This window comes from Mytilus californianus, unplaced genomic scaffold (assembly GCF_021869535.1).
Source record: "Mytilus californianus isolate M0D057914Y unplaced genomic scaffold, xbMytCali1.0.p SCAF_2, whole genome shotgun sequence".
Classification (NCBI taxonomy): Eukaryota; Metazoa; Mollusca; class Bivalvia; order Mytilida; family Mytilidae; genus Mytilus; species Mytilus californianus.
Window position 1 is genome coordinate 96,945,093 of NW_026262668.1, and position 25,042 is coordinate 96,970,134.

The window sequence follows — 25,042 nt, forward strand, 5'->3', positions numbered from 1 at the left end:
AACCGGAAATTGTCACAGCAATATCAGATCAAATTTTATTTTTTTTATTTTTGGACGGATTATCAAGAAATCGTAATTCTAAATGAAAATTGACGTTCTCATTTTTACCTAACATGTAGATCACCCCCAGTTTTTGGTGGGGTTCGTGTTGCTTAGTCTTTAGTTTTCTATGTTGTGACATTTGTACTATTATTTGTCTGTTTGTCTTTTTATTTTTGGCCACGGCGTTGTCAGTTTGTTTTCGATCTATGAGTTTGACTGTCCCTCTGGTATCTTTCGTCCCTCTTCTATACATTTAGAGATATATTTTAAGAATGTTTAAGTTAATTGTATCTTTTGAAGAATAAATACAGCATTTATCATATTTCGATATTCAAATGTAGTTCAGCGATTTCTAGATGCATACAAAATCCCAATTCTGTCAATTTAACTTTAATGAAAAGAACATTCTCAAGTTTTTAAACACTCAAATCTTTGAAATTATATAGAATCAAGAAAATGAATTTTTATTTTTTATTCATTTTTGTGTTATCCGACAATTGGTCCCCCAACTGAAGTATGTGTATTGTCGTGAATCCATTGTAGGAACGTGTAAACTTCATTGTATACACCTGGGTATCCTGGTTGTGCACATCCAAATCCCCAACTACTTATACCTGAAATTAAAACAGAGAAAAGTGTAATCTGCGTTCTTTATTGAAAGACTTTTACATAACTGACTGATATAAACGTATTTACACTTTTGGTATTTAGCTGAATTTTTGTCTCCTAATGACCCGAGTAATGACCTAAAATCTGTCTCCGAATAACCTTCTGACGTCAAGCAACAATCACTTTTTAATTATGACGTCATTTTTTTAAATTGTGATGTCAAATTTTACGGGAAATAGTGTGATTTTAAGTAATTGTGGACTAATTTGCATACAAGTGTAAATACGTCTATTGACTAAGACAGATGTCACTATAATCGTGTAAAACCAATCACTTATAAATTCACTCTGATTATATATATATATAGATTCTAACATTGATACCAGTGGATTATCGGATTTATCCAATCGAGATAGTTAAATTATCAATTTTAAAGTCCGAGCCTCGGCGAGGACTTTAAAATTTATAATTTAACTATCGAGATTGGATAAATCCAATAATCCACGAGTAACTATGTAAGAATCTGTTTCTCTAATGTTTAATAAATAAATTTTCATTTTTTTGTTAAACGAAAGTCCCCTTCGAATGCCTTCCACATTCCCCGAAGTTGTCAATTTCATTAACACCTGTTGGCATATTATGATACATCCAGTGTGCTGATAAAGGTTTTGACCCTTAAATTCATCCAATCATCTTCTGAGATCAACGGCAACCACACGTTGATTAAATTTTTTTATACAATGGGTTCGGAAAGGAATAAATTTCCATAGAATTAGAGAAATGATATATATAGTGTTATTTTCTCACATTAGAAAGAAATATTCAGCTGAAGTTGTTCATATTAATTAACATCGGTGTTTTAATCATTGCTGATACGACAGCTTATTTTTTTTTTTTTTTTTTTTTTTTTCAGAATCAACGCTTCGTAAACAGATCTAATATTATATTATGTATACCAGTATGTTCATCGTATGACATCTATTGACTCTTTTTTGATATATTTTATAAAGTGGTTTATTTTTCATATGACGTGAGGGCTGCCGGAGATCAAAATAAACATTTGTTTTGGTGTTGCTCGCTGGTAAATTAAATAAAATCATTCTAAAAATAAGTCTACATGTTTTTGGTTCATTTTTTTTATCGTGAAACAGTTGATTTTCTATATCGTTTTGGCTTCATCAAATCGAAATGTCTGCCTTTCGAACGTGTATTGTAGGTCAGCTTCGAAGTACAAAAGTTCTAAATTTTCCTATAAGAATCGAAATAATACACGCAAATTTTGTTTCGTCCTCCCAATTCAATAAAAAAAAAGTGTTTGCACTTAAAAATTATTTCTTATACGCCTTCATTTTTCCATAATAAGGATAATTTCTGCTTCATACCCATCCAATGGAAATTTCAATAATGTATACCGAAAGTGCGAATTTTTGTTTTAATATTTGAATCAACTACGTTTATACTTCTAATAAATGAATGTTATTAATGAACCATGCAGTTATTTGAGCTCACTGATATAAAGTGACATCTAATTAAATTAAGTCTAGGTTAGTCTTTGAAAAGGTATATACTATGAAATTTAGAACGAAGGGCTTGCCCCGAGCTCTTAATTTCATAGTATATACCTTTTCATAGACTATCCAATTTAGCACATATTTACAACTCGAGTAATCTTTTAATTGGTCTATTGATAGTTTATTTTGGCTGACTACTTGTATCACATGTGTTTGTAAAACGGAGCTCATTAACGAAATTTTGTAAATCTACTCACTATTATCATTGTAAAATATGTGATTTCAAAAGGCCCTTGACTCCAGAATGAAAAGATGGTAGCTGCTGGGGTAAGTATGTTTATTGATATAAAGCGGTGTTTTACTATACATGTACGTCTTTACGTGGTTAGATGACAAAATAAATTGACCAAAAGCAGGCAATAATTAAATTGAAGTGGAAGCTTTACATGTCTTGAAAACAATTTTCAATTTCACAGTAAAACTAAAGCTATAATAAATTTAAAACATATAGATAGTATGCAGTGGTGGATCCAAAGGGGGGGGGGGGGAGGGGGGGGGGGGGGGTCAGGGGATTGCAAAACCCCCTTTTTTGGACGATCAATGCTTTTGAATGGGGACATATGGTTGGAACCCCCCCCCCCCTTTATCCTGGGTTGGAACCCCCTTTTAAATGGCTGGATCCGCCCCTGGTATGTCCCAATAGATAGTCTAGCGGATAGTCATTAAAAAGCAACTACCAATAGATCAAAGATACTAGGGTTTGTTTATTTTATTCATTTCAAAGTAAAAACTAAAAGATTTATCAGAACATATATATATATATATATATATAGGTGGCACATTCTCTTCAGACATTATCACGGTTTTTTCAACTAATGACATCGTCCTGAACATGCATGAAATATTTGCCACTGTACATTAAGCAAACAATAATCAATCAATCAATCAATCAATTCATGACGAAAAGTTGCCTTAATATCCCTTCACAAGGTTTCATAGTACACACTTTTTGCTGTACAAAGTAATTGCATGGATGATAAATTATCACAATTTTAAGATGGCGTTGTACTCTAATCAAGGTATAAGGAACCATAGTTGTTACTCTTTATTTAAATGAAAGAAACTTGCAATCGTCAAGAACATTTTTTTTAGATCCAAATATTTTAATAGCAGGATATTTAAAAATCAATGTGAAAACTTATTACAAATTATTTAATTTAATTTGGAACACAGCATTTTATTTCAAAATAGCCAGTGGCATTTTTTGTTTTAATATCTTGATTACGATACAATGAAATCTTACCCTTGTGGTCATGCGTAGTTACTTAGTACATGGAAAAAGTATGTACTATGAAAATTAGAAGGCAAATTCAAGCAATTTGATTGGACGAGAAGTTGTATGTGCTAAACAACTGTGATTATAAATACTATGGCTCGTTATTAAGATATTATTCGCTCCTCAAGCTAATATCTTTAAACACCGTGAGAGAACTGCTCATTATAAATCCCTTTTAATTTTTTATTATTGTTTATTATATCTCCCTTGTAGGAATCGTGTAAACATGTATAATTAACTCTGTTCATTTTTTTTTTAAGATTTTGCTTAATACAGACCAACTAATTCCCATTCTCCTTTGGTATTTTTACATGCAAATGGTACCCCAGAGTCAAACTGAAATATAAGCACAAATATGAATATTTGATAATCTGTTATTTCACAAAAATGTCTATATACGGATTCACTTTTACATTCCATTTAGTGGATACCTTTAGCTTATAGCATACACACAAAATTGATGTAAATATTAATCAAAGTACTGAAGTACTGAACATCGGATGACTGCAAGTTCTTGTGGATGGTCACAAGCACTTGTCTCAGAAAAACAAATCACATCTCTATACCTGAAAGTGAGGTTAATGTACAGATATAATTTTTTTTCTTAGACAAGTTCGTGCGTGGATGATAAATAAATGACAGGGAATTCAACCTCACCGTAATAAATATGATATTGAAGTGATACAAAACAGTATACTCTGGTTTGTTGTTACATATTATATTAATATTTGTATATTACAGTTGCATGTATATATAATTTTCATCCATTTGTATATCATTCTATTCTACTATATTTATAATAGTGCAGTGCAAGTGCATGGTGGACACTCTTCTGTAATAATTCGATTTTTCGAATAGATTGGATTTGAGTAGGCATTCATATTTTCCCGCCAAACTTTCAATCTCCCATGCAGAGTTATCGGTCCTTGAGAGAGAGCGAGGACCGATAACTCTGCATGGGAGATTGCAAACGTTCTTGAGATATTCTTTCGCGTGCGTTAACACACATTTTCTGTACGTGTGCATGGATATTAAAGATGTTTAACTTATATTTTGCACTCGATAATGTCCGCGTATTTATCATGTTTATAGAGCGGTTACAATCCCAACACGAAAGTTACGTAATGGAAATCTAGGCGACAGCAATAAACCGGAATGCCCTCACGGTCATCCGATGTAAAAACAGATATTTACGTCAAATAAATATGTGCACACATGGGAAAAAATAGTATATGATTCTATTGATGGCGAAGTTTATTGACATTCAACCGAGTTTAAGATGATAACCAATAAAATAGTCTTTCATTAAGTGCCCATCATGAAGGGGAAAGCGGGATGTACATGTCACTTAATAGAAGGAGGTATTCAAAGGGAGTAATAAAATCTTAATATACTCAACCGATTTAACGGCTGCACTAATGAGATTTAAATCAAAAGAGAGTCAAGATACAAAGGGGCCAATCAAAATGCATGAGTCTAATAAAAACAGACAACGCTATGGCTCTTTCAATTGTCGCATCTATTACAGGGTTTTCTATATTGTTTCTTTATAGGTATGATATGGTTTTGAATGAGTAACAATGTGTTCCATTATACACATTAACGTTTGGTTTAAACATTTTAAAATGGAAAACAAAACTTTCACATTACTAACAATAAAGCATGATTCAAATTGCACATTTTTAAACTTTAGTTTATCCTTTTTTTTAACTAATTTTCAAATCGTCAGATTTTTCTTTTTTTTGCATTCAGCATTTGACAAAAAACATATGAATGAAAACATACGAGAACATCACTTCTCTTTTCATAATTTTTACGCCTTTTTAAAAAATAATGATGTACCATAGCGTCATTTTAATGATATTAATTTGAAGACATTGTAAGGCGTCAATAATGACACAGACAGAACTCATTATATGTTATTTTTAATGTAGTAACCTGAACAAATTTAGTGTTAATTTGAAAACGGAAACCAGAGACAAATGTTAATACAGAATAAGGTTATTTTAATGAAATTGCAATAACTTGATATTCATGCATTTGTATTCTTTTTATCATTTTGAATCCATTGTTCGTTTCTATTTATCGTTTTGTAAATAAAAGGTCTTTTCCATAATGTGTATGTATTATAATGGTAAAATAGTTTAAAACAAAGTAGATTTGACCTAAAACTTAACGAAAGCTAGAAAATGTGAAAGTTCAATACAAGCCAAATTATGTAAAATTATGAAGAAACTCAACCCATATTTTTACTCTTTTACAACAATTATTAATATGTGTTTTACATTTATGCAGTACAAAATAGGAACAACATTGCAGGAAAGCCGATTATTTTTTTAAAAGTCCACCACTACTTAAAATAACAAAATATTGTCACTTTGAAGCTCAACACATGAATCATCTTCATTCTAGCAAGTTTTATTCTTTACAAAAGAAGTTGAAATGTTTCCAAATACTACACATATTTCTTTGATTGTAGTGTGAAGTGAAAACAAGTCAATCCATTTCAATGATTTAATTTCTAAACATGATCTTTCTTTCAGATTTCTCAGAATCTCTTCAAAGTTTTCAGAATCCACATTTGCATGGTAAATGCTACTAGTTGAACAAAAATCCTTGTACAAAAATAAGAAGATGTGGTATGATTGCCAATGAAACAACTCTCCATCAGAGACCAAAGTTAGCAAATAAAAGATGATTTTGCAATTTAGATTTATCACAATTTAATAATTTGGCCGAAGTAATGAGGAGACAGTATTTTATATTTGTATTCCTTTTATTGAGAGAATGTCGATTATAGCTCTGTGCATACACTCATATCTTGACCTTATCTATATGAGGGTCAGTTGAAAACAAAACTTTACGACAAAAGAGATGATTTCGGGTTTCAAATTGTAAACTTTCCATTTCTATGTACACCATTTTAGCAGCGCATGCATATAAAGTTTACCTTAGTATATCTTTAAGTTGATACAATATTCTAGAGCATGCGTTTCATAACATGATTTACTTTATAGATATTTGCCGCTTAATAGGAAGCTGTTGAACCAAGGGTTCCGTTATAGATTATTTGTGTAACAAATGACCACGAATATATTCCAATTGTCGTACCCACAATCCTGTCCTCTATTCCTCGATTGTGAAACACTGAAAGAGACTTAGCACCGATTTTGTACTAGCCAAGAGTAACACGACGGGTGTCACATGTGGAGCAAAATCTGCTTACCCTGACATGCACCGGAGATCATCCCGGTTTTTTTGTGGGTTCTTGTTGTTCAGTCTTTAATTTTCTATGTAGTGGTTGGTAGACTGTTTTTTTCTTTTTGTTTCGTCGTTTTGTCATGTTTTGATCGGTGACTCTTCGACTTTTGATTGTTCTTTTGGTATCTTCTGCAACTGTTTATGCACATGCCAATTATATGATACGTTTTTTCAGCATACTGCCATTACAGAAGGTGTTAAAACCTTGCTTCAGAAATTATCAAAAATTATAAGCTGTACTGGATCGGACAGCAATACTCTCGAAAAAGGAATATCGTTTGCCTTTAACACTTATATTTAGATTTCCTCATTCAGTAAAACAGAATGCCATGCAATTTTATAAATTTTATCAGAATTTTTTAACTTTCCCTTGTTTTCTCGTACCTTCTTATATATATAGTCCATACTTATCTTTTCTTATGCTTAACTAACAGAAAAATATATAAAATAAATCTACGTACACTACAGGCATCAACTCCACCCTGAACTAAATTTCCAGCACACAACATTGAATGGTTATTATAACCAAATACACTTAATGCAGTTGCACAGTCAACGTCAGCAATTATAGGCTTGTAAACTTCATGAAGCCTATCAACTGGTGATCCACCTTAAACGACAAAAACAGCAATAATATTTCCACGAAAAAACTAGTAAAACAATCGTAAGATATAAATCACCAATACCAGAATGTAATGAATACAATCATTATACAATTAATGGCGATAGAAATATAGATTCATATTATCCATCAGTCATATTACGAACAGAATTATGACAATTGCAAATCAAATGAAACAGATTAAAGGTTGAGAACAGATGCTTCAGAGCAGGGCGAATTTCAAAACTGGTCACACAAAGATATCACATTGCGTGCTGTAATAATCGACCAACCTATCTTTAATATCATTGTCATTGACTATCCACAAGTGCTTATGCCGCCATAAACATATTTGAAAGTTTAATAGTCATTCGTAAGGATGTGTACCCTTTGTAGGTCCATCGAGCTCATGCCAGTTGTAAAACTAACTTAATTGTTGAGAGCAAAACTACAGACGGGAACCGGAGATGAATGAACTGGTGAATTACACGGTCTAAGCTTTTTGGCAACTGAAAATACATACGAAAGGCTTTATATAACGTAAGAAGATACTAAAAGGTCAATCCAAATATCATTATTCGAAAAAAGACAGGCAACACCATAACCAAAATTTTTCGAAAGACAAACACGAAAGTTGATGGAAATCCATAGTTTAAACATTATGTTCTGTAAAAATGTTTGAAAAAACTCATCAAAGATATCAGAGTTATATTAGTTATCTTGGTGTAATCAGGGGTGTACAGAATTTTACACCGTTGTTGAAAATTCATACACCCTGAGGCGCAGCCGAATGGGTGTATGAATTTTCAACAACGGTGTAAAATTCCGTACACCCCTGATTACACCAAGATAACGAATTTATTTCTTATGAACAATTTCTTTACTCATTTTTAAACCAGGATGTAAAATTGAAAAATGGTAATGAAAAATTTCCAGTGTAACATTTTTTCAACGTCGTTGTCAAATATTTTTTTCTTTATTTTTTGGAAAATTCAGAAAATTTTTGTGTTCTTTTGAATTTTTTGGAAAACATTTTTTTTAAATATTTAAAAAAAAAAAATTTCAATTTTTGTCCTCAAATTTATTTATTTTTTTTATTTTATTTTTTTTTTTTTTTTTGACATTTTATTATATTTTTTTTTTTTTGAATTTTTTTTTTTTTTTTCTTTATTTTGGCAAAATTTTATTTTTTAAAATTTTTTAGCAAAATTTTATATATCCCGGGTTGAACAAGGGTGGGGTGTTATTTACACCGGGGTAATTAACCAATCAGATTGGAGTATTTTTGCTGCATAAGAAATAATAGTTTTTACACCAGACGCGCGTTTCGACTTGAAAAGACTTATCAGTGACGCTTGAATCAAAAATTAGAAGTACGAAGTTGAAGATCATAAAGGACCCAAAATACCGAAATGGTTTTGCCAAATACATCTAACGTAATCTATCCCTGAGGAAGAAAATCCTTAATATTTCGAACATTTTAAAGAGTGTCGTCAGATCATTAAAGCTATTCTTTCTTCTTATTGTAAACATTGGTCAACACGGGGTTCATCTGATAAAAATCAAATGTAAGGAATATTGTAGATATTCGCATATCAGATTTCAAAAATATTTTTAAAATTAATACTAGCAAAAGGTTTTATTATACGATCATTTCTAGGATTAGAAGTAGACTTCAAATACTTCCGGATTAGTTTTCTACAAGTAATCTATTTGCCTTTTTAACTAGTTCCATGACTACAATTATTAAAGAACTATTAATACATTTTATAATGAAGCGTATGCAAATGATGGATTCATTAATTTTAGAGTATATAAATTCTTTGGGTGTTTAAGATAGATAACGTGTTTTTCAAAGTCCTTTTAATTATATTGACAGTTGTGACTTTTCGACTCTCTACACTACACTCCATATTCTAAATTCAATTTCATTGAAAATAAATATACCACTGACCGTTACCTTGAGGATAGTTTTACTTAGCGTAATCAAGAATAATACTGCGAAAATACACATAAGGGAACTGATATAAAATAAAAGTCCTTTTATAGATTTGGATATTTCAGTTTCACATCTTAATTTTACCGTGATGTGTTTATAGAGCTCGTAAATTTAGATACGATCAATGTAAACTTGTTAATCCTCTGAGTAAACTTATTCTTAAAGGTTATCAATTTGATATTAAGGAAGATCTTTGAATATTATCTTTATCATTACTAAGATTGACTTTGGTGTTCATAAACTAAAACATAACTAAATGTGTATAACTTATACAGTTGGATTCTTGATTTTTGGATGTTTTAACCTCAAGCTTCGCTGAAGAGACATTAAATGTCGAAATTGTGCATCCGATGCAGTATAATTTGTATCGTAGATGTTATTTTATCACTGGGTCGATACCTCTGCTGGTAAACTGTCAGTCCCCAATGGTATCATCAGTCCAGTAGCCACAATTTGATGCTGACATGAAAATACGGATGTTGTTAGATTGAAATTTGCTGTTTTTTTAAATCATTTTGAATTATGCCTCGAGAATCACTGAAGAGACATGAATTGTCGAAACGAGCATCTGGTGTAGTAAAGTTGGTACCATTAATGTTATCGTTCTACATCTTGTCAATACTTATGTTTTGGCATTGCACACTGTTTCTGACGTCTTTATACTTAAGTTATCATTTGGATGTGTTCTTGTTGATTTTTTTAATCTTGGGAAACATATCCTGTTATTTAGTTGAAATTGGCGTTTATATAGCTTGAAGTTACTACGAGTACTCTTTATATAGATCGATACTTTTTGTTTTTTGTTAATTGTTTGTTGCGCTACATGTCGATCTGATGTGTAACATATAAACACTTTCCAAATGATTTTGTAGTTTTTTCTTGTGCTTTGATTACACTATTGTTCCATGTTAGTGGTAGGGTTGATCGCTAACACATGTGTTCAACCTAGACACGTTCTTAATGTGCCATCTCAAAGTCAGGAGCCTCTAATTCAGGGGTCGCGATGGTTTCTGTCTGTCGTACTTGTTTCTCGATTATTGTTATTAGCATAAATCATGACAGTGGTTTTGATTGTTTCACATTTTGTCATGACAGGGTCTATAAGCTTAATATATGGTATTGGTTTCGCTCATTGTTGGAGGCTGTACGGTGACCAAAAATTGTTTAAATCCACGACTTTTGTACACTGGTGTATAGTTATTTAATTCGCAATCGTACCATTTGTTATTTAATACATGTATCAGATAAAGATGAGAATGGAAATGGGGAATATGTCAAAGAGACAACAACCCGACCAAAGAGCAGACAACAGCCGAAGGCTACCAATGGGTCTTCAATGCAGCGAGAAAATCCCGCACCCGGAGGTGGTCCTCAGCTGGCCCCTAACTAAAATTGTGTGCTAGTTCAGTGTTTTGATATTGTAAATGTTTTAAAAAATCTGACTGAGTTTTTGGAGATGTTTCTAAACTTTAAACTTAGAGAATGGATACATCATACGCCGCCTTGAGTGATATTCCAACATTTTGATTCATAATCACACACCTGAATATTTATTATCCCTTTATAACACCTGTCTACCTTTTTATAATGCTATGAAAGCCGACACTATTCAAAACTATTTTCCTTGCCTAATATGTCCTTTTCCGACAGATGTGAAATAATTATTAAGCCATGGAACATATTTGCCGTACAACCGGATGTAATCTACATTATTGTGCTCAGTGCATTAAATACAATTGGTTAAACAAATCAGCGTTATAATTAAAAACTATTGAAATGTAATAAAATGTAGGATGGAGAATAATTGCGTCGGACATTAATATTGCATTAGATTATAAATCTAAATCAGCAATAGACATAGTAAAAGATGAAAATAACCCTTTATAAATTGCATGCATCCGAAGAGTTTTTCTGGATTCACTTCTATAAGTAAAGCTCAATGCCAAGTATTTGAAAGCCAAGGATGTATATAGATATAAGAACTAAAACACGTGAAGAACTATATGACAAAAACGGACCTTAATTAATAGCCAAATGCAAAGGTCGAATTTCCCTGAAGGAGTTGGAACTTTCATTTCTTTATAATTTCTAAATCAACATACAATTTAAGAAAATTTTGTTATAAATCATGTCGGTACCGAAGCAATGAATACTGATCTTGGGGACTAATAGATCACAGCAGCGGTATCTTCCTAGTGCTACTAAAATAGGGAACACACACTTTTATTTATTTATTTATTTATATGTGTCCGACGCGCTTTTCAGGATTTACCTTCATCAGGAACGTTCACAGTAATTTTGGGATCATTTGTCACTTTTCAAAAAAAAAAATACGCAGTTATTGTCCCTATATATCTATCAAATATTAGTCCCTCAATACATCTTATATTGAACTTAGGCACCGGGTAGATTATCATGCTGTTCTGTGTCGAGGTGATGGAGGACGACGACGATGATGCTGATGATGTTTATTGGTGTTTATATCCAGTGGGAAACAAAATGCAAACTAGGCGGAAAAAACGTGAATGGGATATTGATCGTACTTTATACAAGACCGACATGGTAAGCCGGATTTTAACGTGCCAGTTCCCAACAGTCCACAAAAGCAGATATCCCTACTCGGACAAATTATTCTGACTCCGAGCAAACTAATGACATGAATGAGTAAAAATCCAATTTTTAAGCCTTTCGAACCAACGACTCTCCGCACTAAAGGCGATCACGAGATAACCGAGGCGTTATAATTATATAGAACGTTTTTGAAAAAAAAAGAATTTAGTGAAATAGTTTAAATTGATAAATGTATAACATGGTAAAAAAAACAACCAGTCTACTATCTAGAATAAATCATTTCAGTATTTTTGAAGTGTTTTTCTGTTGTTTGAATGAAACACATTTACATATTGAATTGGCTAAACCTAAATAAGCTTTTATGGTATAAATGAAACCCTTTAGTTCTGAACACGTGTGACACAACCAATCGGACAAGCTTTATGTTTACCCTACCACCCTCACCCCGTCCACTGTTAATCTTGTTAAAGATATTATTGTTATAATTTAAATGGCCTCCAACATTAAGAAGGTAATATATGCTTGGCTGTAAATATGAAAAATAATGATAAGTTTTATCACCTCTATACATTAATGCTGTGCTTAGCCGACAAAATTATTTTCTAACATTAACATTAGTTATAGCCACTACATTAATTTATGAAATTGGACAGAGGAAAAATCACTTATTCATGTCTACTTTCTCCCTTCTGCTTAGTTTGCAAAGTTATTGATTTGCAGCAGTTTTAACTCATTTTTAAATTGTATTCTAGTATGCATTGTTTCAGAAAATTAAAAAGACTTTGTGATTGCTTTGTTTATCTTTCCCACAGAAGGTGTTAAAATTAACTAAGTTTGAAAAAGATTTGAAATGTTCACTCATCTACTAACTGTAGTGAGTTGCATTGCATGACATAGCCTACAGAGGAACAATATATATCTGCACAACAAAAGGTGACTTAAACTGAGTATAATAGTGGACCGTATCAAATGAAATTCCGTGTGTCTGTTTCTTTAACCACCTCCTGCTGGTTTGAAAAAAAAATGAATCTCAAATTCCATGAAAGTTTGTATTATCTGAAACATAAAATGCGTTTAAAATTTATTTATCCAGTCTCTTCCGTGCCTTTAAACTTTGCTGTGGGTACTGGGTTGTCGGTACTCAGAATTTTGGTGGTAAGACGCGGCCATAATTGTAAATTCCTTCTGGAGTAATACCAACATTGTTTTTCTCCTATTAGTCTTTGGTAAATTGGCATTTTTTCAAAAAATTGTGCAGAATTTATCTTTGTTTAAAATAAAGAAATACTTGGCACGAGTAAAGTTTTATCCTGCCAGTAATACAGTGAAAATTTCACATAACATGTCATTGCATATAAGATAATAACTATCCCCGGAAGTAAACCAATCAAATTTTCACCACTTTTTTTCTGTTAATAAGTTTTAGTAACCATGTCCCCAAATAAAAAAAAGAATGGATCTTTGAAACTCCCAAGATATATGTTTATGACTCAGATTTTTTTTTTCTGCAATGAAATGCAGGGTTAATTTCCTACAACTTTCAAATTAAAGGGAATATTATTTTTCGACCCTTTTTCGTATGAAACCGGATGTGACGTACTATGATCTGGTGGTATAACACCTTCTGGTGAACCTTAACAATTATAGTTATTCACTTCATAGACCAGTGCATTTTGCAAACTCACCTTGAACATCAGCTCCCCATCCTATAACAACGCATTCTTGTCCGACCTTAAATTCAGAATTTTCTGTCGTCAAGCATATTGGTTGTACATAGTCGTTCAATTCAATAGGCCAAGCCGTTTTCAAAATTGCAATGTCATCGTCCAGAAATTGAAAGTTAAACCCAGGATTTTGAATAATTTCTTGAATACCATATTCTTTTTGATTTGGTTCCATGGAAGCGCGTGAGTGAACCCCAACATCCGCTTTCCAGTCTGCAGGATTTGTTGCCCTGTGAAAAATATTTTATTAACAATTACGGTAATTAGCGAAGATCACTTCTTCAATATACCTCACCAATGACATCTTACGGAACTATTACAAGAATCCGTCAGAAATATGTGAGGATGTTTGTAATTTAATAAACTCTTCAGGAAATCTACAAAAAAAGGATTTTGTGAGCTCAGATGAGAAGCCGGATTATGAAGTGACCTTTAAAGTTCAAAGACCATTTAGGTTTCATTGTCTTGTCTGTTGGAAATTATGCATATACATGTACATGATTTAGAACAAAAGTGGTTACGGCTTTTTATAAAGGTGGTTCATGTTTTAGGCAATGACGTACCTTTATGCTGAAGCATCAAAATGTTTTCACATAACAGATGAAAAAACTGCCATACCTATATTTTGTACAATGAGGAGCATCTACATCCATAATTGCCTGACTTGGACATTTTTGTGAGTCCTAATTTTTTTATTAAATTCTGGCACAAGTTGTATGGTAAGTAAAATTTCTCACTTTCATCATATGACGATTTGTCGACTAATCTAGTTTGTAAATATTAGGATTACGTATGTCCTTATCATGATAAGTTAAAAGGGATAATAGGTATCACCATTAATACCTCACTGTACAACAGACAACATCAACTATACAAACATCCGACTCATCAGAAAATGAACAACATGCAAACAAAGACGAGCAAAAACAAACAACACATGATCTAGATACATTTGTAGTCCGACTTGGTGCAATTACACTATGTGGTGTTTGTGTTTTATTTTGGATTTACTTAAACCATATAAAGGCATATATGATATGATAGAACCTATGAAAAAATCTTAATCTATGATATATTAATATCAGGACACGGCATTATTATTAATCTGAGCTCTCTAAGGTTTCCACATTACTAAAACAATATAAATGACTTCAAACCACCTTTTCCCTTCTGAAAAAGCGATCATAGCATATTGCCAATGATGATTTATAACCAACCTGTTTTTAATGTTTAATATTTCATAAAAATAAAATCTGGATAAGAGAGTACTTATGAATAAGGAAACTTTTATTTTTATTGGTGTATCTATAGCAACCACCATTTTAAAGCAACAATACTAGCCATCAGGAAAAATTACATATTGAGTGTGTTTATTTTAAAATACATAAAGAATTATATTACATTTGAGCAACAAGAACCTCAAAAAACTTTTCGGGGGTAAACAAACTCATCATTGATACCAGGATTAAAATTGTGTACGCCAGACGTGCGTTTCGTCAACAAAAGACTCATCAGTGACGCTCGAAAAAAATAAAGTACGAAGTTGAAGAGCATTCAGGACCCAAAAATTCCGAATGGTTTTGTAAAATACAGCTAAGGTAATCTATTCCTATGGTAGAAAATCCTTTTTATTTATTATTTATTAGTATGACCATATCAATGAAAATTCATGTCAACACAACGTTGATTACTAGGCTGCTGATGATATCCTCGTGGAGAAACCTCAACCAGCAGTGGCATCGACCCAGTGGTTGTAAACTCATCATAGATAAAATAAAAAAATAATCATTATCAATTTTAGTAAAATCATTTTCATTTTGCATAACATCTCAGAAAAAAAAGTTTATAAAATGATATGTAATCGATTTTCGTTCGTTCACTCAAATAATTCCTCCATATATACAGAATGATTGTCCCCTACATCGTTGTGTACGAGTTGTGAACCTTTTATGACATACTATTTAAGTTAAATTCATTTAAATTGGTGTATTCAAATATTGAAAATAAAGATACCCATCGACACAATGCGCTGCTGTAACGATTACAATATTTCCATCGGCACCTCTAACCAGCGACCCTCCGCAGGTTATTGTAGCTGTTCTAAATCTCAGCAGCACCTGTAATAATAGTCATTTTGCATTCATTATGTTTTGTCATGTTGCCACGGACTTCAAGCGTTTCAAATACAATATTCCTAATTGAAAAAGTTGTTCTGTGTAGGTACATTTGGTTTTGACATTTTGGATGTTTTATTGTATCCAAAAATTCTATTTTTACGAGTGTACTTTAATCTAATTCAAGAAACGCGTTTCGTGCTTTCTGAAATTGATTTCAGACTTCTTGTAGGCTATTAGTACCCAAAGTATCTTAACCCAGTAACAAATGCTCGGCAATGGCATATGTATAATTGATATAGTACATTTTGATGATATATCCAATGAAGTTGACCTTAGGTGGATTTCACTGTTCTAATCCTAATTGTTTTGATGCTCTTAAAAAAAATGTTTTAGGTTCCAAAACTTAGTTTCGAGCGTACCTGTTTGATGGAGATTGATCCAGAGACACGTGTCATTAGAACTGAAGTCGGTATAATTATTTTAAATGCCATGTTTTAATTTGTTTAATACCTACAGTTCTCGCAAGTTTTCAATGATATTTTGACGGACTAGTGGATCATGAACTGTTTACCCTTCAGTGCTTTTGAGTCAGCATCTTGTTATGTGGTGGGGTTCATGTTGTTAATGTTATGTGTACAAAAATATTCAGCAATATCTCGGACAATTCGACAAACAGCACCGATCGAAAAGATTTTGTTACTTGTGTTTCCTGAAAAAGTGAATAATATAGAAGTGTGACATTGTAAGCGTTTCAATGGATATATCCTCCTTTCCAAGGAGCGGGTCCTCTGTCATATTATTCGTTTACTGCAAACGTTCTTTCCATTAAAAGGAAGGAAGCACTAAGTCTGTCTTGCTTATAGGTAAATGTAACTTGAGTACATGATGTCATGTGTCCTTAGCGCTTTTCTGGATTTACCTTCACCAGGAACGTTAAATATCGAATATACGAAAGCCAAGGGTGTGTTAGGACCGAAATAGTTGAAAAGCTATAATACCAAAAGGACCAAAATAATAGCCATATCCATATAAGGTCAACTTTGTCTTAGGAAGTTAAACTATAGTTTCTTCATAATTTTTAAATTTATAAACGATTTAAGGAAGGTTTGTTACAAATCATGTCAGAATCGAAGTATTACACTCTATACTAATAGGTGTAACTAGAAATTGTACAGAAGAATAGGCGTGTTTAAATAGAAATTGTTTAATAAGTTATCCGTGCATACGAAATAACATATTAATGAGAACCATAATCAAAATGCAATAGCATTAATGGTTAACTTCGATAAACATACCATCCAAGGCCAGCTATGTGGTATAGACTCTTTACCTCCAACAATGCGCGATACACGTGATGCGCTACTGTGTTGGTGTGGTTTTATGACTTGTATTCCACAGGTGCCATTTTGTGCTAATATACCTGTAACCATTGAGTAATTAATATAAATGTAAAAATATGAAGATGCGGTTTGAATTACAAATGAGACAACTCTCCACCAGAGACCAAATGACATAGAAGTTGCAAACTAAAGGTCGCCGTACGGCCTTCAACAATGAGCAAAACCCAGTCCGCATAGCAAACTTTAAAAGGTCCCGAAATGACAAATGTAAAACAATTCAAACGAAAAAACTAACGGCCTGATTTGTGTACAATACAATGAACAAAAACAAATATGATATACAGCAACAAGCAACAACACCTGTATTACAGGCTTCTGCCTTGGGACAGGCACATACGGAATGTGGCGAGGTTAAACATGTTTGCTGGTGTCAAACCCTTCTCCTTACCTGGGACAGTGGTGTAACAGTACGACATAAGAACAAACTATAATCAAAGTACTGAAGTACTGAACATCGGATGACCGCAGGTTCTTGTGGATGGTCAAAAGCACATGTCACAGAAACAGATCACATCTCTATACCTGAAACTGAGGTTAATTTACAGAGATTTTTTTTTCTTATACAAGTTCGTGCTTGGATGATGAATAAATGACAGGAAATTCAACCTCACCGTAATAACTATTATATTGTAGTGATACAAATCAGTATACCTTAGACTATTATACTAATATAATAATAGTTCCAGAGAATACACTGGTTTGTTGTTATATATTATATTAATATTACGGTTGCATGTATATATAATTTTCATCTATTTGTATATCATACTATTCTACTATTATTATAGTGTAATGCAAGTGCATGGTGGACACTCTTCTGTAAAAAAAAAATCAAAGTCTTAAAGGCTGTAAAAGCAATTGCTGCCATGTTAATGTTTTGTGGACTATTATTTTTCATCCATATATATCAGAATTAAACCTGACAGGACAGGAGTGTTGACTATTGAGAAGCAAGACGGTTTTAACTTTATATCAATATATATATAAGACTTTAGCAGGAAATCATTTTAAATATGTTTTATATTTTACAAGGAGACAACAAGTTTACCAGGCTAAAGTTGGGGTTAATTATACATGTGCTGAAACATATAACTGAAAAAAGAATCATTATGGATTATCCCCTGGTAGTGTTTGTAACTGGGCAATAATTTCCTTTATTGATTTAATTTTAACCATTTTCATAATTAATTTAAATTAACCATTCAGTTAAAACATTTCAACTTTCCAGACGCAAATGTTGAAAAACGGGACAGAAATAAAATATCTTACAAGACATAAACATGTAAAAAATAAATATATATTTCAGCTTACTAAAAATATTTTCATAATGTTACTTTGACATCATTTCTTAAAACTAAGTCCCAAACATAATTGCTCAGTTGACATGTGTCATCCTCATGCGATACGAGATAACTATAATTCTGATGCAATCCCGAAAAGGGGGGTCATCACAAACAAACATGACATTAAATTGTCATTATACGAACTAGAACAAACAGCTCTATGTTGCTTTGATATTTATCAATTTTCAGGAAACATGTGAAATAAATTTCAGGTCCATTTCATTATAGTGCCTAACAAGATTGTGTGAGGTAGACGAAATTGACCTTAAAACGATCGTATTGTCTTTTGCTGTCCAAAAATAGGCAGATCGGACATATAAGGACTTTATCTAATGGCTACATAAATTTGGGATTTATTATTATTATAATATTCTAATGAAACTGAAAATTGTGTATTTTTTTTTAGGATAAACAACAATTTTACCTGGCGTAGCCGTTCATAAATGTTTTTCTGCATTTATCTTCGAAAAATGGCGTATTTAATGGAATAGAACGTTAATACAGTAAACTTTCTCTTTTTTCTCCGCAATAGGCTATCAAAAATAATTTATCTAATGTGTATGTGGAAAATTATGTGAAAAGATAAAAAGTGGCAATTGTTACCTTTCATACCTTAAGTTTCGTTCATCTGATTCTGACCAATGCTTATATACTAAATATCTATTTATATGCCGCTATTATTGTTGTTGTTACCAATTATGTAAATCAATTGTATCTGATTGTATGCCCTTTATGGGCCCTGTAATTTGGGAAATAAAAAAAAAATCTATTCATTGATAAAACGTAATATGGACTGGTCCAGTGTCCAGTTTGCAGGTCATTTAATTTTCTGTACACATTCATGCACGCTCTGATTTAATCAATATACTCGTACGAAAAAGCATGAACAGTTTGACGGTAATCTAATAATAACTTAATCCAATCAAATTGCATAAGATTCAATAACAATGTCAAGTCCACATCATAATGAGTAATAGAGGTAAACTGGGTAGGGAGAAAATGACAGATATTTCAAGTTAATATTTATGCAATAACGAATTAAAATTTGTCAACCAAACGTTTTGCTACAATTTCAAAAACATGTCGTTCTGTATGGGTATAGTTTTCGGATCTTTCATTAGCGTATTTAAGGCTATATAAAGTTTGGGCTTCAAAAGTTCACACAATTATTGACTTTATACAGAAAATTCGTCCTTGTAAAACATTTAATAGTTCACAAATGATACGCGATTTTAAAGTAAAATTATTTCTTAAAACACTGCAAAAAATTTCATTCATATTGATAAAGTGGTATCGTCATAAAGTGCGTTGAAATGAACAGTGGTATAGCAAACATCGAATTCCCTCACAAAATGTTATCACACACTACAGTGAGGGGAGTCAGTTAAGTTTGTCTATTTTTAGATACTATACAGGTAATCTTTTGACACTACGTATATAACCTGTGTGACCTGTGTAGTGATTTTGATTTTACGATAAATTCATGAATGAACGATAATTTTATGAATGAACATGAGCACCTGACCTCTTTCTTAAACACCTATTAAACATATAAAACCGTATTTAATAAGGAGATAATTCAGTCAAATTTTCAGTACTAAATCAACAACTGAAATGATTCCATTTTTTGATGAAACATCGTACGAACGGAGAACGGAATCGCAGGTATAAAAATGCACTTTTTTCCCTTGTAATGACCGCGGATCTATAATTTTTATAGATCGGTTGAAATCCCAAAACTAATTTGCATAATGGAAATTTAGGCGATAGCAATACATCGGAGTGACCTCAAGGTCATCCTCTGTAAAAATCGGTTGAAATGAGCTTAAACTCATCAGATCGATAAAAAGCATATATAACCCCCAACACAAACACAAAAGACACAAAGTACAGATCTGAGAGTACTCGCGGTCAATTGATAGCTAGTTAAAAGCTAATAACAACTAATACAAAATCATGTGTCTAAGACTAATATATCAATCAGTACACATCCAGCTTCCAATGTATTTAGTGTAAAGACGTCATAAACAGTCACAGAAAAACATGACCGTGGGCAATGCTAAAATATATGTCAGACAGATTGTAGAACCGTGAATGTACATATGTGTATAACAATAATATTCAGTTTGGTTTTAATTTCCTGATAACAAAGTCAATATTTATACAGATAAAAACAATATTCAAAGATATAATTACAGTGTTGAATCGGTAACCTTTTAGAATAAGTGGTTATTAAAGAGCAAAATGTGTGGGAGGATAAAGATTAAAACGTGTAATCTCAACTAGTCGATACAGAATTAGAACATACATTTCTGTATGAATTCTCATAATTTGGCAAGTCATTCATAGCTGTAGTTTTAGAATCTATTTCCAAGGCATCTAAAATTTACTGACATAATTGAAAATACATGAACGGCATAAGTAAGGACTGCAGTTAGGAACTCACATACATACATGATGCAGTAATGTATAAACACATTCCCGTTAACAATGTCGTCGTGTGTGCGTCATAGAATCAAGCAAAACAACCAAACATGCAAACAATAAAGGGTATATAGGGTGAATAAGTCAATATACGATATCGCCAACAAGAAGTAATGGGAAACGACATTGACATACGCTGAGTTTTAAATTGATAAAAAAACCGGTAAATTCTAAAGTTTGCTCTTGCTTTTTTGCCATGATTGAACGCTTCCCGCTATGACTATTTTCACTTGTGAGGATTCAGATCCACAAATTATATATTATCTGTGTATATAGATACTACTTATACGAGAAACATCCACCCGACTGTAAAACACTTCTCCTCTATGAAAATTTCATACGATTTGAATTGCCATCATATGTACTTGACCTAACTATATATCGCAGTTTTGATTCGACAATTATTTTTGTAGTTATGGCAATGTGGTTATTTATGTTATACTGAAATACAACCCGTCGTGGTCGCTATTTGACACCCTATGCCCGATAGCTTTCGTTGCTATGTCAAATTGTTTGTCATTATATAGAATTGACCTATCTCATTGCAATATAGATCCCGTGTACACGCTTACAATAATCTGACACCGGACGCTCTGTATTACTTTCTCTTTCAACATTTTTGAAAATTCATTGCTTGCGACGCCTCCGTTTGATTCAACAACTTTTTGTAGCAAGTTATGGCACTTCATACATGCATAATGTAGTATATTGACACATCGTGAACGCTTCTCTGAGACAATATGTCCGAAAGCTTCCATACTTAGATTTTGATGTCACTATCTGTTGATTGTCAAACATTTTAGGTAGATTGATTTGTCGATTTTTGCGCAAATAATTTGACGTTGACCTTTTTTTTTTTGGCATTTGTTGCATATTGACACCTTGTAAATATCGCTTCCCCAGTTTCTGAAATCTATTCCATACTTTGTAGGAATTGTTAATTAACGTCATGTATAAATGACCATACTGTCACTTCATAATCATTTGACAGTGTTTGAATGAGGTATGATACTTTTAACATTTTCACCTTTTGAGTATGTAGGTATATGATAATGTCAATTTCGACATTGACTTACAATTAAATGGTACGACTGTATTTGATAAGGAATATAATAATCCGAAAAAGTATTCTCTCTCATTTTTCAAAAGATAATGAGATAATATTAGACTTTAATCAATTCTGTGAAAATTGAGGTTTCAACTTACCCTCAGAAAAACTGATTGCTAACACAATAAGCCAATGCCACATCTTGAATAGAAGTGTATAATGTAGTGTATAATCTTTTGCGTACTGCTAGTTATCATTATATCCTTGGGGTCAAGAAGGGTGAAACGTAATACATTAAATGACGATGTAAGCATATTTGAATTTTAAGTGATGCACTAATGAAATATAGATTTTAATCGAAGTGCTTGAATTAAGTCGCATTCTTAATAGTGTATGCAGTAGGAAAAACTATCATGTAAATCCCTCCTGATGGAAGTTGGACTAAAATCGTGACATCTAACAGATTTATATTGATAAGACATATACATATTTAATATACTGAACTACATGTGGCTACAACATAATTCATAGTTAAGATATTCCTTTATAAGTATCTGTTATATTTTTTTTCCACATGAACAAAATTTACAAAATTTGTTCCTTACGGATTAAAGGATATAGAATATGTGTGCTCTCGGAACACATTTTATGGCATTGATTATAACTAAAATGTCCACGGGAACATGTGCCGTTCGGAACAAATGTACGTGACAATATCCGAGTTACCTGCGTTAGGAAAATATTGTACTTTCAGCGGTTTATTGTAATTACTTCTACAGTTGTATTTAAGAGTGAATGTTTGAAAGTAAAATTAGATACACTTCCTAATGTTCATTGAAGTGTGCATTGTAGGACATGTTTTATGTGTTTATATCTATGAAAGTGGTGAACAATTACACATGCTTTGTTCCTCTCTCTTTCGGATAATTGATAGCTAAACTGGTTTTCTATCATTACTCTGATTGCCTTTTGCAAAGATTAGAGATTCCTACTCAAACTCATAGGTCGCTCTGATTCAAACAAAAAATTCTCTGAAACTGACATTATCAAGGTGCTTGATTTCTTGATTGACAACATATTTGTTACGTTTGGAGGACGTGCTTTGCAACAGACTGTCGGAATTCCAATGGGAACCAATTGTGCCCCTCTTCTTGCCGACTTGTTTCTTTATCATTATGAGGCTGACTTCATACAGGAACTTCTTAGGAAGAAAGATAAGAAGTTAGCAATATCCTTTAACTCTACGTTCCGCTATATAGATGATGTTCTCCCACTAAATAATACAAAATTTGGTGACTATGTTGAACGAATCTATCCCATCGAACTAGAGATAAAGGATACTACAAATTCAGTTAAGTCTGCCTCATATCTTGACTTACATCTAGAAATTGACAATGAAGGTCGGTTGAAAACAAAGCTTTACGACAAAAGAGATGATTTCAGCTTCCCAATTGTGAACTTTTCATTTCTATGTGGCAACATTCCAGCAGCGCCTGCATACGGAGTATATATCTCCCAATTGATACGATATTCCCGGGCTTGTGTTTCCTATCATGATTTCCTTGATAGAGGATTTCTGCTCACAAGGAAACTATTAAACCAAGAGTTCCAAATGGTGAAGTTGAAATCATCCCTTCGTAAATTTTACGGACGCCATCACGAGTTGGTTGACCGTTATGGAATAACCGTTTTACAAATGATATCGGATATGTTCCTTATGTCGTAACTACAATACCCTTCCCTTTTCACGAATGTGACTTACCGAATTAGACTATTTACCGGATTTGTAATAACATAAGCAACACGACGGGTGCCACATGTGGAGCAGGATCTGCTTACCCTTCCGGATCACCCCCAGTTTTTGGTGGGGTTCGTGCTGCTTAGTCTTTAGTTTTCTATGTTGTGTCATCTGTACTATTATTTGTCTGTTTGTCTTTTTATATTTGGCCATGGCGTTGTCAGTTTGTTTTCGATCTATGAGTTTGACTGTCCCTCTGGTATCTTTCGTCCCTCTTTTCGAAGACAAACTGAAGAAATCATGAAAAAAAAAACGAAAAACGACGACAAGACTAACAACAGTCTACAAAATTGTGCATAAAAAATAAGAACTAAGCAACATTACCACCCCCCAAAAAAACGGGGGATCTCAGGTGTTTCGGAAGGGTAAGCAGATCCTGCCACACATGTGGCGTTCGTCGTGTGGCTCAGGCAAGTACTTATTCGGTGATAAGTCTCATTCAGGTTATGTCACATTCGAGGAAAAGAGAACGGAATTGTGGTTATGCCAATTGAAACATATTCGTCGTCATCTTTGAAAATGATATTTCATAACTGTCAACCAACTCTTGATGGGGTTATTAAATATTTCGAAGGGATGACTTCTACTTTACCACGTTAAATAGCTTCCTTGTAAGAAGCAACCCTATATCAAAGAAAACATAAGTCATCAACAAGTTTGATTAAAAAAACGGCTGATTTCTCAGTATGTATTTCAAAATTCGTTTTCATGTGTAAATTAAATGTAAGAACTTACAGACAAATAACAAAGAACAAATTGGTCAAAAGTCAGAGCGCAAGTTAATTATGGTTTGACATTACAACAAGCAGTCTACAGACACATTATTGAGTTTTTGCAAATGTTTTACGTGGCGATCTCATTAAACTGACTGCAGATTTACATCCCTGTTGGTAAGTAGATTTAACATCCCCGTTTTGGCCGGACATGGCTGCGTATTTATATATCGTGCACGAACTAAGGACACCGCCGCAAAGCTCTTACAGTGAGTTGGGAGAAGTCTGGGTAATATTGGTACACCTCGATCATCCTTCGCGTTTAAAGAATATCAAAAGAATATTCAGCTTTCAAAATAAATAAAAGTAAACACTAAAAACAAATGAAAAAAACGCAAAGTTTATTGAAGAAGAAAAATACTTATTATAAGCATTAAGTAAATTAATCAATTTAATTGATACACATTTAAATGAAAACATCAACA

General features: G+C 32.7%; 1 protein-coding gene across 1 annotated transcript; it reads right to left on the minus strand.

Moving 5' to 3' along the window:
* Positions 1–499: 499 nt before the first annotated feature.
* LOC127730487 (transmembrane protease serine 3-like) lies at positions 500–22,253 on the minus strand. The gene is made up of 7 exons (XM_052238916.1): positions 22,205–22,253; positions 17,067–17,191; positions 15,668–15,771; positions 13,616–13,884; positions 7,221–7,369; positions 3,777–3,834; positions 500–656 (listed from the first exon to the last, which is right to left on the minus strand). The coding sequence occupies exons 1-7, from the start codon at positions 22,245–22,247 to the stop codon at positions 529–531; spliced, it is 876 nt and encodes a 291-aa protein (XP_052094876.1). The 5' UTR covers positions 22,248–22,253; the 3' UTR covers positions 500–528.
* Between the last annotated feature and the right edge of the window lie 2,789 nt (positions 22,254–25,042).